Source organism: Pelodiscus sinensis, chromosome 1, assembly GCF_049634645.1.
Source record: "Pelodiscus sinensis isolate JC-2024 chromosome 1, ASM4963464v1, whole genome shotgun sequence".
Taxonomy (NCBI): domain Eukaryota; kingdom Metazoa; phylum Chordata; order Testudines; family Trionychidae; genus Pelodiscus; species Pelodiscus sinensis.
Genome location: NC_134711.1, coordinates 2,099,364 through 2,116,679, shown reverse-complemented (window position 1 = coordinate 2,116,679; position 17,316 = coordinate 2,099,364). Strand labels below are relative to the sequence as shown.

Here is a 17,316-nt window from a genome sequence, read left to right as displayed (position 1 = left end):
GAAGGGTAAGTGGAAGGAGGTGAGGGAGGAATGGGGTACGAGCCCCCGATGGGGAGGACTGGGCTGGCTCTGCGGGCTTCTGGGGGTGGAAGCTCTCCTGCAGCCCCCCCGATTACCCCCTCTCCCCAGATGGCAGCCTGCGGCAAGTGCAGCCGGGCTGATGGCCAAGTGCTGTGATGTGCCCAGTGTGGGTACTTCGGGCACTCCAAGCCAGGACTGCTTTGCAAGCGGGGCACCCTGAGAACTGTCTGTCTGGGGTGGGGGTCGGGACCCTTTAAGCACAGCCCTCAGCTAGCCTGAGACAGCATCTCCACGCTCTAAGTCCTCCTCAATGTGGACTTGCTAGTTCAAATTAGCAAAACGCTAATTCGAACTAGTTTTTAGTTCTAGACGCGTTAGTTCGAATTAGCTTAGTTCGAATTAACTAATTCGAACTAAGTTAGTTTGAATTAGCGCTGTAGTGTAGACATACCCAAGGTTACAAACAGAATTCTTTTTAAAAACAAGTTATGATGTTCTTTCACTGTAGTATATGGCAATATTTACTTTAGAACGAAAAACAAAATAATAACCATGAAAGTCTAAATCTATTTCTACAATACTAATTAAACCATCTTCAGATATTCATAACCACAAGAATCGAAATGTATTTCTACTTCAGAATAATTTGACAGAGTATACAACATGAAGCCTATTAAGAAAACATTAAAGAGACTATCGCTGCAACTAGGAAATAGAAGAGACAGGCGCGCGCGCGCGCACACACACACACACACACACACACACACACAGGAAATAGAAGAGACAGGCGCGCGCGCACACACACACACACACACACACACACAGAGCGGGGCTGCAGCCGACAGCCCAGGCAGGGTGACAGCCGAGCGGAACGCGGAGTTTCACTTTCCTTTCCCCGCTTTCCGCTCGCTTTCCCTTTGCTGACACCCCCTCCCCGGGAAGGGGCGGGGGCGGGGGCGTATAAAGGGCGCCGCGGCCGGGCAGGGACAGTCCGGAGCCCAGACAGGATGCGGCGCTGGGAGAGGAGCCCTGGCCCCGGGCTGCGCACAGCGAGGTAGGGCCGGGCGCTGGCGGCGGAGGCTTCCCCGAACCCCCGGGCGGAGCATCCCCAGCGCGCAGCGCCCTGGGCCGGGGATCCGGGCCCCCTGGCTCCTTCGCCTCCCCCGGCCCAGCCCGCGGGCTCACCCTGCTGGGACCCTCTGCCTGCCCCCCCCGCCAGCTGGGACCCTCTGCCTGCCCCCCCCTTCGCCAGCTGGGACCCTCTGCCTGCCCCCCCCCGCCAGCTGGGACCCTCTGCCTGCCCCCCCCCGCCAGCTGGGACCCTCTGCCTGCCCCCCCCTTCGCCAGCTGGGACCCTCTGCCTGCCCCCCCCCGCCAGCTGGGACCCTCTGCCTGCCCCCCCCCCCCGCCAGCTGGGACCCTCTGCCTGCCCCCCCCGCCATCTGGGACCCTCTGCCTGCCCCCCCGCCAGCTGGGACCCTCTGGTTCCTCCCCCCCCCGCCAGCTGGCACCCTCTGCCTCCCCCCCCCGCCAGCTGGCACCCTCTGGTTCCTCCCCCCCCCCGCCAGCTCGCCCCCTCTGGTTCCTCCCCCCCCGCCAGCTGGGACCCTCTGGTTCCTCCCCCCCGCCAGCTGGCAACCTCTGCCTGCCCCCCCACCAGCTGGCAACCTCTGCCTGCCCCCCCCGCCAGTTGGGACCCTATGTCTGCCCCCCCTCGCCAGCTGGCACCCTCTGCCTGCCCCCCCGCCAGCTGGCACCCTCTGCCTGCCCCCCCGCCATCTGGCAACCTCTGCCTGCCCCCCCCGCCAGTTGGGACCCTTTGTCTGCCCCCCCACCACCTGGCACCCTCTGCATGCCCCTGCCCCCTCCCCTCCGCCAGCTGGCACCCTCTGATTCCCCCCCCCGGTCATTCCTGCCTTCCCCCTTCAGCCCCCAGGGCAGCCCCCCCCCGATGTTTTGCACACAGACATGTCTGGGGCAGGGATCTCCCCAGCCTGTCACCGCCCCCCCGCTGCCCTGCACCCTGGCTGGGGGGGACCCGGGCTCTCTCCGGCCCCGCAGCGCTGTGGCCCGTGGCAGGGCAGGGGAGGAGGCGGCGGGAGCCCGGGACTCCTGTAACGCCCGGCCCGGAGCTGGGACCAGCCGCCCCCGCGCTCGGAGCCTGCAGCAGCCCGGGGAGGTGGTCGGGGGCAGAGGGGCGGGGCCCGGCTTCCGAGGGGAGCAGCCGAACGAGCCTGAGCGACAGAAAAAGCGACCTCTCCAGATTTGCCCCTTTGGGTGCACTGAGCCTACGCACCCGAGCTGAGCCGGCTCCGTCGCCTTCACTGTGGCCGCTGCAGGGTTTGCTGCCTCCTCCTGGGAGGGGTTTAAAAGGGTGAAGGGGGGCGAATTGCAGCGGGGGGTGTCAGGGTCTGAGCAGGGGGCAGAAATGTGCTGGCTGGGGGATCAAGCGCCTGTGGGGAGCGGCAGAAGAGGGGCTGAAGGGGAGGAATGGGGGGGTAGCCGGGGTTAAATCGGGGGGGGCACTGCCAGACCCTGTGCGGGGACAAAACCCCCATTTAGGGAGGGGGGAGCAGTGACCCCGCGGGGTGAGCCACCTGCTGTGCTTGGACCTAGTGGGGTACGAGGGGGACCAAGGCTTTTCTCGGTCTCCTCGCAGGATGCTGCAAGTCAGCCCCGGACCAGAGGCGGGTTCCTGGGGGTGTCCTTAAAGGCAGGGGCCTCCCAACTCCCTGACTGTCAGGCTACGTCTACACTGGCTTGATTTTCCGCAAATGCTTTTAACAGAAAAGTTTTCCGTTAAAAGCATTTTCGGAAAAGCGCGTCTAGATCGGCAGGACGCTTTTCCACAAAAGCACTGTTTGCGGATAAGCGTCCGTGGCCAATCTCGACACGCTTTTCCGCAAAAACGCCCCAATCGCCATTTTTGCCATCGGGGCTTTTTTGCGCAAAACAAATCTGAGCTGTCTACACTGGCCCTTTGCGCAAAAGGACTTGTGCCCGACCGGGAGCAGCCTAGTATTTCCGCAAGCAGCGCTGATTTCAGACAGTAGGAGTCAGTGCTTTTGCGGAAATTCAAGCGGCCAGTGTAGACAGCTGGCAAGTTTCTCAGCAAAAGCAGCTGCTCTTGCAGAAAAACTTGCCAGTCTAGACACAACCTCAGCGCTTAGACACCGCAGCTGCTCGCTATCCCACACAAGCGCTGCAGGACGACCTGCCGTTACAGCCGGGAGTCTGAATGCTGTGACCTATTGTACCAACAGCCCCTCCCGCAAGCTGCCACTCGCCTTTGGAGTATTGAAGAGTCTTCTCTCCGTTCCTATGTCACTGCCGCTCCTTTCTCTTCCATCGTGTGCTCAACTCCCTCCCCGAGCCCACACAGCCACACCCCTCCTGTACCCCAATCCCCTGCCCCAGGTCTGAGCCCTCACCCAAACTCCCCCTAGCCTGCACCCCTCCTGCACCCAAACTCCGTCCCAGAGCCTGCGCCCCACACAGGGCCAGGTTAACCTTTCATGGACCCGGGGCTAAACATATTTGTGGGCCCCCGGGAGACGGGTCATGGCAGGCAGGCACAGCCCTGCCCCATCCAGCCCGCTACAAGGGCACTGTTTACAAAGTGGCAGCTGCCAGACGCACACTGGTCTGCCTGGCCCTGCGCTGTGCTTCTTCCCCTTGGGGGCGGGCCCATGCTGCACCATGCTACCCCTCTGACCCCCTACACCCAGTGCCACACCACCCAGAGTCCCCCACAAATCCCTATGCCCTCCCACACACCGCTACGCCCAGCATTCCCCCCCAGATCCCTTCACTGCCCAGTGCCCACCACAACTGCACAGTGCCCCACACTGACCCCCCCACATGTCCCAGCGCCTCGACACATAGATCTGCCCCACTGCACAGCCCCCAACACACACAGATCTCCCCAGCCCCAGTGCCCCCCAAAAGCCCCACTCCCCAGCACCCCAAAACATGCAAACCTTCCCCACTGCCGAGCACCCCCATCCCCGCACTGCCCAGGCCCCCCCCCACCCGGCCCTCTAGAGACCTACTCTCCCACACCCTGACCCCCATCCACAATAGCCAGCCCTGATAGGAGGCAAGTGGCCAGACCCGGCTGTAGGATGGGTTAGAGGGGTCCATAATGGTGCCTGGGGAGCCTGGTGCCACAGTGCCATTGGCACCATTGTAAACCCGGAACTGACTGTATTCCCTGCTGTCCGTGGTGCTACTTTACTGCTCCAGGAGACTTGGTGCGGTGAAATAATTTACCTACATTCCCTCAAACTGTGTCACACATTTTGAATATTTAAGAGTCTCTTCTCACTATATCTCTACATTGCGGTTTAAAGTAAAAGGTTCGGAAATGTGGCTAGTCCCAGGGAGGCGCAGAAACAGACAAACTATTACCAAATATCTTTGAAACTTTTATTAAAGGGCTTCTACGTATAAATTATGATTGATCAGTTTCTTACATACGTAGGCACCAAATAATTATTAGAATGTCCAATAAGCAAAATGCAATACAGTAAAGAAAATTCCCTGAGGCTTTTCTAAATCGTAATAGTTGTTAACAAGGGACCAGGGATTAACAGTTACATTTATATCAGTCTTACTTATAAGACTAATCATTTACCTAAAACTTTTAACACTACTACTTAACAATACCTTGAAACAATTTCAGATAACAATACTTACATTGAACAGACACAAACTACCACAACAACATATTTGGTTTTCGTTACGTTTGGGATACGTTACGCTCTACAGGAACTCGTTTGGTTCGGTGAGCGGGAGGTGGCCCTCGGGTGATCAGTCCCCGGACCTGGCTCATATTCCGCCATCCAATGTTTATTCGGGATTCCTCAGTTTGATATAGGAGGGGTAGCTGTTTTTTAGAGAAAGCTTTTGCACGCTTTTTGTGATAGGCAGCCATGTTAAAAAAAAAAAGCGGCAGCCATGTTAATGCAAATACCGCGGGGGATATTTAAATCCCCCACAGATTTGCCTATTCCAAAGTGCTACATTAGTTCTTCATTAGGGGTATGTCTACACTACAAAGTTAGTTCGAACTAACGTCCGTTAGTTCGAACTAACTTTGATAGGCCCTACACTAGCGCTCCGCTAGTTCGAACTTAATTCGAACTAACGGAGCGCTTAGTTCGAACTAGGTGAACCTCATTCTACGAGGATTAAGCCTAGTTCGAACTTACTAGTTCGAATTAAGGGGTGTGTAGCCCCTTAATTCGAACTAGTGGGAGGCTAGCCCTCCCCAGCTTTCCCTGGTGGCCACTCTGGCCAACACCAGGGAAACTCTACTGCCCCCCTCCCGGACCCGGACCCCTTAAAGGGGCACGGCCTGGCTACGGTGCCCGTGCCAGGTGCAAGCCTGCCACCACCCAGCCAGCAGACCCTGCACCTGGCACGGATCGAGCCACCCACCCGATGCCCCCCAGCCCTCCCCCTCTTCCCGGGACCAGGCTGGCGGCTCCCGGGAGCTTGCCCGGGACCGCAAGATGCGGGCACCCGCCTGGTCTAGTGCGGACATCGTGGACCTCGTCCACGACCTCCGCACTAGGCACAGGAAAGTGGCCGTCTAGGGCAGGAGAGCTGCCAGCCTGGCCACCCAGGAGCAAGTGTGCATGAAAATCAAGAGGGTCCACTGAGACCCCCGACCCTGAGCCCTGAGCTTACAATGGCCGTCCTGGGTCAGACCAAAGGTCCATCTAGCCCAGTAGCCTGTCTGCCGACAGCGGCCAACCCTAGGGACCTTGGAGGGGATGGACCGAAGACAGTGACCAAGCCATTTGTCTTGTGCCATCCCTCTCCAGCCTTCCACAAACCATGGGCAGGGACACCACTCCTACCCCCTGGCTAATAGCACTCCATGGACCCAACCTCCACGACTCGATCTCACGTCCCTTTAAACTCTGTTCTAGTTCTAGCCTTCACAGCCTCTTGCAGCAAGGAGTTCCGCAGGTTAACTATTTGCTTTGGGAAGAAGAACAACTTTCTCTTACTAGTTTCAAGCCTGCTACCCATTCCTTTCCTTTGGTGTCCTCTAGTCCTTCTTTATGGGAACTAATGAAGAACTTTTCTGTATGCACCCTCTCCACCCAACTCCTGCTTTTAGAGACCTCTATGCTGTTCCCCCTCAGTCTCCTCTTTTCTAAGCTGAAAAGTCCCACTCTATTTAGCCTCTCTTCATATGGGACCTGTTCCCAACCCCTGATCATTGTAGTTGCCCTCCCCTCTCCCAGCCTCTCTCTTCCCCTCTCCCACCTCCTTTTCCCAGTCTCCCCCAGTTTTGTTCAATAAAGACAGATTCCATTTTTGAACACAATTGTCCTTTATTTTGTACATCAAGAAGAGGGGCTAGGGAAGGGTAAGTGGACGGAGGTGAGGGAGGAATGGGGTACGAGCCCCCGATGGGGAGGACTGGGCTGGCTCTGTGGGCTTCTGGGGGTGGAAGCTCTCCTGCAGCCCCCCGATTGCCCCCTCTCCCCAGATGGCAGCCTGCGGCAAGTGCAGCCGGTCTGATGGCCAAGTGCTGTGATGTGCCCAGTGCGGGTACTCCGGGCACTCCAAGCCAGGACTGGTTTTCAAGCGGGGCACCCCTTAGAACTGTCTGTCCGGGGTGGGGGTCGGGTCCCTTTAAGCGCAGCCCTCGGCTAGCCTGAGACAGCATCTCCACGCTCTAAGTCCTCCTCTGATGCCCTGCCGGCACTGCTTCTGGCCATCCTTAAGCCCTGTTCAGGGTCCACTTAATGTGGACATGCTAGTTCGAATTAGCAAAACGCTAATTCAAACTAGTTTTTAGTTCTAGACGTGTTAGTTCGAATTAGCTTAGTTCGAATTAACTAATTCGAACTAAGCTAGTTCGAACTAACTCTGTAGTGTAGACATACCCTGATAGACTAACTGAAGTGTTGGAGCATAAGCTTTCGTGGGCAAAGACCCACTTCGTCAGATGCATGTAGTGGAAATTTCCAGAGGCAGGTAGAAATATGCAGGCCAGGATCAGGCTGGAGATGATGAGGTGATCCAATCAAGGAGGATGAGGCCCACTTCTAGCAGCTGATCTGGAGGTGTGAATTCCAAGAGAGGAGAAGCTGCTTTTGTAGTTAGCGAGCCATTCACAGTCTTTGTTTAATCCAGAGTTGATTGTGTCAAACTTAAAGATGAACTGTAGCTCAGCAGTTTCTCTTTGAAGTCTGGTCCTGAAGTTTTTTTGCTGCAGGATGGCTACTTTTAGATCTGCAATTGTGTGTCCAGGAAGATTGAAGTGTTCCCCTACAGGTTTTTGTATGTTGCCATTCCTAATATCGGTTAGTCTCTAAGGTGCCACAGGACTCCTCGTCGCTTTTGCCGATTCAGACTAACACGGCGACCCCTCTGATAGATGTTTAATTGTTAACCCATGCAATTCCATAATTCTTGAGGCCTTTTAAGGCATCAGGCACCAATGAGTAGCAGGGCAAGTAGCTGTTATTGCAATGGTGGGTTACTAGTTTCCTCATTGTTGTGGGCATCTTTACTTAAATATGCTGATGTCCCACTTGCCCGTGTTGTTTCTAATAGATTTCTTATTATCTCTGGCCAAACCACTTTTATGGTTGGTGTGCAAATTTACAGAAGCTAAATATTTCATTTGTGTAGCCATTAAAGCAAAACCAATCCAGTGGGGGAGAGGGCTGGTACCCCACTCCCAGTCCTCTGTTCACGTGATGCACTCCTTGCTTCCTTCCAGTTCCTTTTTTGTTCACCTGTGGAGACGTTGTTAACATTCTCCTAGCCTAAACAATTACCAAACTATTATCCTTTCACTGAATTTTAAAGTTGTCAATTCACTAAGTTTAGAGTTGCCAATTGATTGGGCCCAATTATTAATTTTGTTGGTTTAAATTAATGCTTCTGCTTTACTCAAATTATCCTTTCATTAAAACAATATCCTACACACAACAATATTTGCAATACGTATTACAATTAAGACACACAAGACCAACCTGGACAGAACACAAACTTACTATGTCATGACACAGAACCATGGTTTTTTGTTGGTTGTTTTTCTTCAGCTGGCACCAGCACTTTTTGATGATCTGAAAGACAAGAAAACATTTCTACCCCTGTCGGGGTGGCTCATTATAACTTAAAATACTGCCTAAGATCTGCTAGGGGAACCGGTTACAGCTAGTTCCTTACCACTTCCGTGGGCGAGTGAGCTGCAACTTTCCGAAAACAAGAGCGCTTCATCGGTACTCGTGACCTTCCACTCACTTGAATTACCTCTGAGTTGCTAGCCCTCCCCAACAGTGGCATGCCTCAGTTTCCCTCTTGTACCACAGATCAGGCTTAATGTGCGAAGCTATAATGCTTTTCCTTAGCACAAGGTGTTGGCTGGCCAGTTACTGTTCCAGCAAGCAAAAAAGCTTTTATTTTCCTGAAAAGAATCATATGTACAAAGTTACAGGCTTACTTATGAGGGACAGTTGGTTTCACACCTCTTGAGAACAGACAGGCAGTCTGCACCCTGTCCGTTCAGTGGCTTATAGGAAACTAAATCTACATACACCAAAGAAGGGGTCTGCTGGGTCTAGAGTGTCAGATCTTATCAGCAGCTCACGGAATAAGGGGAGTCGTCACTCCGTCACACATCCGCTCGGTCTCGAGGTTCGGCTGACCCCCTTGCGTTCAGAACAGTTGCACAAGAGGGCTTATTCCTGAGCGGGAGCATCATAGTTCTTGTGCAAGAAGCCCTGATTTCATACATGTGAACGGCAGTGTACTTGTGCAAGAACACCGGGCCAGTGTAGACAGGCAGCAAGTTTATGCGCAAGAGCGGCCACTTTGGTGCAAGATCACACCAGTGTAGACACAGGCAAGGGGGGGAGGGAGGCAGAGGCAGGGAATCAGCTGGCTCAGCATGTCTGCATGGTTTGGGGGGAGGTGCAGGGAAATTGAGCTCAGCTGGGTTGCAGAGTGGGGAGGTCCGGGGAGCTGGGCTGGGCGGTGGGGTGGGGTGTGTGTGTGTGGAGCTCAGAGCTCAGTTTGGCTGCAGGAGGAGGGAGGTGCCGGGAACCGGGGCTAGACTCAAGGGGAGGAAGGGACAGGGAATCGACGCTTGGCTCTGAAATTTTGCGGGGTTTGGGGGAGGTGCAGGGAAACGGGGCTCAGCTGTGCTGTGGGGGAGGCATGCAGGGAACCAGAGCAGGGCTCAGCTGGGCTGAGGTGGATGGGGGCAGGCATACGGAACCAACGGGCAGCTCAGCTGGGCTGGGAGGGGCTGCGGGGAACTGGTGCTGCACTCCCTTGGATTGTGGGGGGTGGTTTTGGGGGGGGGTGCAGGGAACCAGCAGGGGTGGGCAGCTCAGTTGGGTTGCAGGGGATAGAGGTGCAAAGAAGCCTAGTGGGGCAAAAGGGGGGGGACCAGGAGCCCTGAAATGACCTCGCCTGGTCCACCCCCCACCTCCCTCCCAGATCCTGCACCCCATCCCTATCCTGTTCCTTGGCAGCCCTGCCATCCACCCTAGCACCTAGCACCACACTGTCCTTGGCCCCAGCACCCTGCCTCACACCCCAGGACTCAGCACCACCCTGTCCCTGGCCCCAGCACCCTGCCTCACACCCCAGGACTCAGCACCACCCTGTCCCTGGCCCCAGCACCCTGCCTCACACCCCAGGACTCAGCACCACCCTGTCCTTGGCCCCAGCACCCTGCCTCACACCCCAGGACTCAGCACCACCCTGTCCCTGGCCCCAGCACCCTGCCTCACACCCCAGGACTCAGTACCACCCTGTCCCTGGCCCCAGCACCCTGCCATCTACACTAGCACCCAGCAGCACCCTGATCCTTTTCCCAGCACCCTCCCAGTCACCCTACTGCCCAGCAGGACTATGTCCCTGACCCCAGCACCCTGCCACCTGACCCAGCATCCTTCCACCAGCAGCACCCTCTCCCCAGCCCCCACTTTCACTCTGTCCCCTGCCCGCACAGCACATTTGGGACCACAGTAGTGAGGCTTGGGGTTTTTTGGAGGGTTGTTGGGTTTTGGTTTTTTTTTTTTTTTTTTGCATCTCACTTGTGTGGCCCCAACTGACTTTTCTGTGGGTCAGCGACCCTTGACTCAAAACAGGTTCCTCACCCCTCTCATATATTGAGACAATGCTAAAACCTTTGGAGTTTGACAGAATATTTTATTTCAAAATGAAGCCAGGCCAACAAGCCCCCAGTTGGGGCCAAACCCCCATCTCACTGCAGCATCATAACACTCCTGCACCATTTTTTGTCGTTACACCGGCCCGGGCGCGCTGACTCCTTGGCTGAGCATGGGACCGAGCAGAGAGGAGAGTGGGAGGGGGGGCTGCTGGGTGTCCAGCGGGGGGGGGGGGGGGGGGGGGTGTGTGTGTGTGTGCAGAGAAGGGCTCTGTGTCCAGACAGAGCGGGCGGGGGGAGCTGTCTGTCCAGCAGGGGGGTCTGAGTATCTGGCCAGGCTTGGGGAAGGGAGGGTTGAAATGATCTGTGTGTTTAGGTGGGGGTGGGGTGTCTGTGTGTGTGTAGCCAGGCACAAGGGTGTGGGGTTGGGGTGTCTGCAGGGCCGTGACCAGTGGCTCCTATCGCCCAAGCCAGGGTGATGGCAGTGAAGCTGCCACCAGGTTTGTTTAGCAGCCTTTCCCGTCCTTCCTGCGTCCTCCCGCCCGCCTGGTGTTAGGAGACACCCAACTGAGATGCTGATTCGATTTTGCCCCCCACTTCCGTCTTGTCTCCCTGCTCCCGCCAGCTTGTGACGTGTCCTCCAGCTCTCTGTGTTCATGACTTAGCTGGGGACTCTGGTCACCTGCCCCCGCCATACCCAGTTTAAAGCCTCCTCCCTTGACGCATGGGAGTCAAAGCCAAAATGAACCTCCTGGTCACAGCTCCCGCTAAGGTGGACCCGTGCGCCACCGCGCACAAAACATTCTTCCCCCGCCACCTCCTCTGGACAGCCGCGCAGCAGAACCTGTACAGCAGGCGGGGCTGGCTGATTTGCTGTGGTGAGGGAGCCACTGAGGCGGGGGGCCAGGACCTGTCACAGCCGCATGGCAGGACGGACAACTACTCCGGTGGCGGGGGCTTCCACATGGGCGGGAGGGGGGCAGGGTCTGTTCTTGTGGCTGGGGCTGGGAACGGGTCCTGCCGCACGGCGCGAGTCGGGGCGGAATTCCTGCTCCGGCAGCTGGGAACGTCTCTGTGTTAATACCTTGGGTGCTACGGTGGCACACGTCCAAACCTGCGCTCCTGGTGTACATTTTGGCTTTGATGAACGTGCGTCCGATATTGCAATAAGTCAAATATCTTCAGCCCTAACGGCGAATGGCACAACCAACCGAGGTACAGCCAAAAAACGTGCAATGTTCCCATCTCCAGCTCTGGGGTGGAGGGGCATTGAAACCAGTCACTTCACTGTCACCCTTGTAAGCGGTTCCTTCCCCAGGAGAAATTCTCCCGACTACCCGCGCGGAGCTCACCACACACTGCCTGGGCTGCAGGGAGTCGGGTCGCTTTGCAGGGGGGCTTTGTGGGACACAGGAAGTGCTAAGTGGATTCCACAGAGGTTGGGGGAAGCCCATCCACAAAGGCCCCACGCCCGGCGGAGGGGGGCATCAGACACGGCCCTCCCAGCTCCGCGCCAGGTCTGCACTTTGCAATTGGCTCTTAAGCAGACAGAGACCTCGTCCCTCCCTGGTCCCCACCCCACGACCTTAGTGTTCTGGGGAAATTCATTCATTCAACGGTGTCTGGTTCCCCCTCTCTCTGCAGCTCCCTGCCGCTGAAGGAGAAGCTGCAGACCCTCCAGTGCCACTTCACCTGGGACTTTGAAATCAGGGACAAGGTGGACGCCGTTCACCTCCTCCATACAGTGGCTCTGAGGATTGCCCACACTCCCTACCCGAACCAGGCCGCGTTGCTGGCCCTGCAGGCTTATCTCTGCCACCTGCAAGGGCGATATGAGGACGCTCTGCAAAGCCTTAAAGAAGCTGAAGAGTTCCTGGCCAGAGATCACCCAGGTAACGTCCCCCGCCAGGCCCTGGTCATTTACGGGAACTACGCCTGGATCTACTATCACCTGGCCCATTACGACGTGGTGGAGCGTTACCTGGACAAGGTGAGCCAGATCTGCCGCTCCCTGAACAGCCGCTCGCCATACGCAGCTCTGATCCCTGAGGTCCACGCACACAAAGGCTGGTCTCTCCTGGCAACCGGCTTCCGCAACGGCCAAGAGGCCTCAAAGTGTTTCCAAAGGGCATTGGCAGAAGACGAAGCCAATGGGGAATTTCTTGCTGGGTCGGCAATCGCAGCCTTTGCTTCATGGTTCCACTCACATGATTTTGAATACAAGTCAGATGCCAAAAAGAAGTTGAGCGCCATTATCCAGGAAGAGCCGCAAAACTATGAAGCTAAGATGTATTTAGCCAAGATCCTTCAGAGGTGGGATAGACCCCAGGCAGAAGCCCTGGTCGAAGATGTTGTTCGGAATAGCCGGGACCCCGAGGTCCTGAGAAATGCAGCCAAGTTCTTTCAAGGAGAGTTCCTAGAAGAAACAATTGCTATTCTAGAGCGAGCAATCTCTCTGGACCCCACTTATCACCTCCTTCACTATGACCTGGGTTGTTGCTACAAGGAAAAGCTGGTGGTGGCCGACACGGGTAGGAGAGAAGAAATCTTGGCAGCGGCTACAGAGGCCTTCAAGATGGCTGTGCAGAAAGATCCCGCCTTTGTGTCTGCAAAGCTGGCGCTAGCTGAAATGCTCGGACAAAAGACACCTGAGTATCAAGAGGAGATTTACCTCAACCTCCTGAGCGAGGTGTCCACCCTCAGCAAGAGGTGCCAGCAGGCCGTCTACCTTCACTGGGGGGACTTTCTCCTCTACACGCGGGAGTCCCTGCCCGAGGCAGCTGAGATTTACAAAGCTGGTTTTGCCATCGCAAGCAACCCCTGGGAGAAAACAGCACTGAGAAATAGGCTGCAAGAGGTGGCAGACGTATTCCGGCAGCGCTCCCAGACCACCGAGGCTGCAGCCATACAGCATGTCCTGGAACGGAACACAAGTCCCAACTACAAGAAGTGCACCTCTCATGGCCGGACCTGGAGACTGGAGATGTAGTGAAAATGGGAGAATCCACCAGCAGCGCGGGACTCCTGCATTTGGAGACACCTCCTCACACTGCCCCCTGCTCCTCTCCAAGGCCCCACCCCGCTCAGCCTCCTCCCCAGGGCCCCACCCACACTGCCCCCTGCTCCACCCCAAGGCCCCACCCCCGCCTAGCCTCCTCCCCAGGGCCTCACCCACACTGCCCCCTGCTCCACCCCAAGGCCCCACCCCGCTCAGCCTCCTCCCCAGGACCCCACCCACACTGCCCCCTGCTCCACCCCAAGGCCCCACCCCCGCCTAGCCTCCTCCCCAGGGCCTCACCCACACTGCCCCCTGCTCCACCCCAAGGCCCCACCCCCGCTCAGCCTCCTCCCCAGGGCCCCACCCACACTGGCCCCTGCTCCACCCCAAGGCCCCACCCCCGCCTAGCCTCCTCCCCAGGGCCCCACCCACACTGGCCCCTGCTCCACCCCAAGGCCCCACCCCCGCCTAGCCTCCTCCCCAGGGGCCCACCCACACTGCCCCCTGCTCCACCCGAAGGCCCCACTCCCGCCTAGCCTCCTCCCCAGGGCCCCACCCACACTGCCCCCTGCCCCACCTCAAGGCCCCACCCCCGCCTAGCCTCCTCCCCAGGGCCCCACCCACACTGGCCCCTGCTCCGACCCAAGTTTGCTCCCTCTCCCCCCCCGCCCTGCTATTCTGAACTGTCTGCCTCCTCCCTCCCCCCATCGCCCAGGCCTCAGGGTGGTCCTTGGGGGAGGGGCAGTGCAGGGGAGGCTGTGGGGGGAGAGAAGGAGCCAGTCGGGCCTCGGTGGCAGAGCGCGGGAGGGTCCACCGCCCGGGCACCCTTCCAGCAGTAGCAGCCTTGGGACCCTCCCCCACCCCAGTGTGTTCCCTCTGCAACACATCTCCCTGTGCACCCCGGTGAGATCTGCCTCTGGCTCTGTGCACCCTGCCTGCAGCCAGCAACGCGGACAGTTCCCTCACTGATGCAGTACACACACCCACCCACTCAGATACACACTCATACTCACACACACATACACACTCATTCACACACAGACAGACGTGCACACAGAGACACATACAAACAGACTCTCAGCGACACAAACACAGAGACACACGCATAAGCTATTTCGAAATAAGCTATGTAATTTGCGTAGCTTGTCCTGGGTGCTGGGTAGACACATCCCAACAGAGATACTGATTAGAAGTGTATAAGAGTCCTTAGCGCCTGTCATAACCAGGAGAGTTGACCAGTAGCCTCGTGGCTAAGGGGCTTACCTAGCCAGGTATCTGGTCAGCCGATAGTAATGCAAGTAGGGATTTCAAACTGGAACAAAGAAATTTTTATCTTTTCCCTCCGGGTATGTCTACACTACCCCGCTAGTTCGAACTAGCGGGGTAATGTAGGCATACCGCACTTGCAAATGAAGCCCAGGATTTGAATTTCCCGGGCTTCATTTGCATAAGCAGGGCGCCGCCATTTTTAAAACCCCGCTGGTTCGAACCCTGTGCAGCGCGGCTACACGGGGCACAAACTAGGTAGTTCGAACTAGGCTGAGGCAGAACAGTTTCTCCAGATACTAAGGGAGACAGAAAGACACTTCTGTCCCCAAGAAGGACTTCTTACACGTGTATGTAAGGAAACGTTTAGCTAGTCCGTCAGGTTTTATTGTATTCTGGTTTGGGAATTTGGAACTGAGGTCTGTGCTATTAACCATGTTTTTTTCTTTGTTTAACAGTGTTTTTCCTCTTTTGCAATGAAGCTTGTTAACCCAGAGAATTTTGTCTGAGTGTATCAATTTGGTGGCTCTTACCATCTTGCCACCTCAACTATGCTCGCAACTGCAGTTTTGTTTTGATAATAAAAGCTTGTTTTCTCTTGTCTAAGTAATCGGTATCGGTTCATTTTTGTGTCCTGGGAAGTCTGTCTGCCTAAGGAGTCAGCTTCCACAGACGGCAGCTTGTTTTCTCTTTTCTTTTTTCAAGCTCTTTGGGGGAAAGGAGCTTGAGGTGCCCCTGAGGTTTTAGGGAGGAAGTTTTCCCAAGTGATCTTTTCCCTGGTTTGCTTGGAGTACTTCGGTGGTCGCAGCGAATATCGTGGGGGGGAGTTTTTGTACCAAAGCCTGTAGAGATCCGGTTTTGGGGTCCTTTTGCAGGCTCCCACGTCTGCCTTTGTCATGCCAGAGTGGGGAACGGCCTTGACAGCGCCGGGGCGTCACTGGAGACGGATGGACAGACGCCGAGGCAGCGCGGTGCCCCGCCAGATCTCCAGCCTCTGGCCGCCCGAGAAGGAGGCTTGTGCGAGTGGAGCTGAGAAGGGGAATGGACTAGATTGCGCCCTCTCCATCGCTTGTCTGTTGCCATAGATACGGAATAAAACTACCCTAAGGACACTGGCCTCACTGGGCCCTCGGTCCTTCAGCCCTGCTCTGTACGAACCCCGGAGTGCTCTGATCGCCCCCCCCCCCCCAAGAGAGGGATTCGTAACCGGGGGGGGCAGAACCTCCCTTGTTTTCAGCTGGGGGGAGCAGCGTGTCCCTGGCTCTGCATGGCAGCTGGCCCTTTAGCGAAGTGCCCAACAGAGTTTGCCTAACCCTGGCGCTGTCCTGCCATAAACCCTAACCCGGCAGATTCACACAGCCAAAGGGTCCGGGTCCTCGCGCCAGCTCCCCTACCCTGGATGCCGGCCAGACCCAAGGGCAAAGCCACCCGTGCTTATGATGGGTCAGGGCAGCCACCCCGTGCGTTGGGGGGCCCCAAGGCAGCCTGGGCGGTTATGGGGGGCTCTGGCTAGTCCTCAGCTCTGCCCCCTCCCAGCTGGTCATCCCACTTCACTGCGGGGGTGGGAAGTGGAAAGACCCGGGTCACGTCACGCGGGGGGCGGGGAATAGAGCAGGGGTGGAGCTTGGGGAAGGGGTGGGGTGGGGTGGGGGGGAGGAGACTGTTGTCCCAGGCCCCACCCCAGTCTAGGGCTGGATCTGCCCCCACGTTTCCCCTTCGGTCCTCCCCTGTGGCAGGGTCTTTGTAACCCCGACAAGGCTGGTCCCGGTATTCGGGGGGGATTGGAGCCCCACTCCGGCTGTGGTCTTTTGGGGGGTCCCCACTCGCATAGTCTCCCACACTGCCCACTTCCCTGACCCAGTGACCTCTCCGTTAACATAAAACCCAACATCACGTATTCCAAATAATCTCCGGGCACTAACGGAAGTTCACCGACTGTTCCTCACACGTCCCCGGCCTCCCGCCCCGGCCCTGGCTGCGCTGCGGTGACACCAGGGGTCCGACCCCTGCTCAGACGGTGTCCACACGTCCTCAGGCTCCAGTGACATGACCCCAGCACAACTCCCCTCCCCATGTGGGGTCATGTCCCTTCCCCCGTCCCCACCCCGGGCCAGCCACTTCTCTAGTGACCTCTTGCTGTGCTGGGCCCTTGCTGCTCAGAGCCCCCCAGCGTTGCGTGGCACGGCCAGAGTCCACCCCTTCCTCTGTGGCCCCTCAGCTCCTTGCTATAGCTCAGCCCTGGCCCCCCCTTGGCATGGTTGGTCTGTGCTGCCCCAGCTCCCGGTACTCCAGCTCCCGGCTGCCCCAGCTCCCGGTACTCCAGCTCCCGGCTGCCCCAGCTCCCGGTACTCCAGCTCCCGGCTGCCCCAGCTCCCGGTACTCCAGCTCCCGGCTGCCCCAGCTCCCGGTACTCCAGCTCCCGGCTGCCCCAGCTCCCGGTACTCCAGCTCCCGGCTGCCCCAGCTCCCGGTACTCCAGCTCCCGGCTGCCCCAGATCCCGGTACTCCAGATCCCGGCTGCCCCAGCTCCCGGTACTCCAGCTCCCGGCTGCCCCAGCTCTCAGTACTCCAGATCCCGGCTGCCCCAGCTCCCAGTACTCCAGCTCCCGGCTGCCCCAGCTCCTGGTACTCCAGCTCCCGGTACTCCAGGTCCTGGCTGCCCCAGCTCCCGGTACTCCAGCTCCCGGCTGCCCCAGCTCCCGGTACTCCAGATCCCGGCTGCCCCAGCTCCTGGTACTCCAGATCCCGGCTGCCCCAGCTCCCAGTACTCCAGATCCCGGCTGCCCCAGCTCCCAGTACTCCAGCTCCCGGCTGGCCCAGCTCCTGGTACTCCAGCTCCCGGTACTCCAGCTCCTGGCTGCCCCAGCTCCCAGTACTCC

At 57.6% G+C, this 17,316-nt stretch overlaps 1 protein-coding gene across 1 annotated transcript; it reads left to right on the top strand.

Annotated features, from left to right (window-relative positions):
• The first annotated feature begins 947 nt into the window (after positions 1-947).
• On the top strand, positions 948-15,044 carry LOC142827956 (interferon-induced protein with tetratricopeptide repeats 5-like). Its single transcript, XM_075924700.1, has 2 exons — positions 948-1,075; positions 11,819-15,044. Exons 1-2 carry the CDS (start codon positions 1,029-1,031, stop codon positions 13,161-13,163), a joined length of 1,392 nt encoding a protein of 463 aa, XP_075780815.1. The 5' UTR covers positions 948-1,028; the 3' UTR covers positions 13,164-15,044.
• Positions 15,045-17,316: the final 2,272 nt, after the last annotated feature.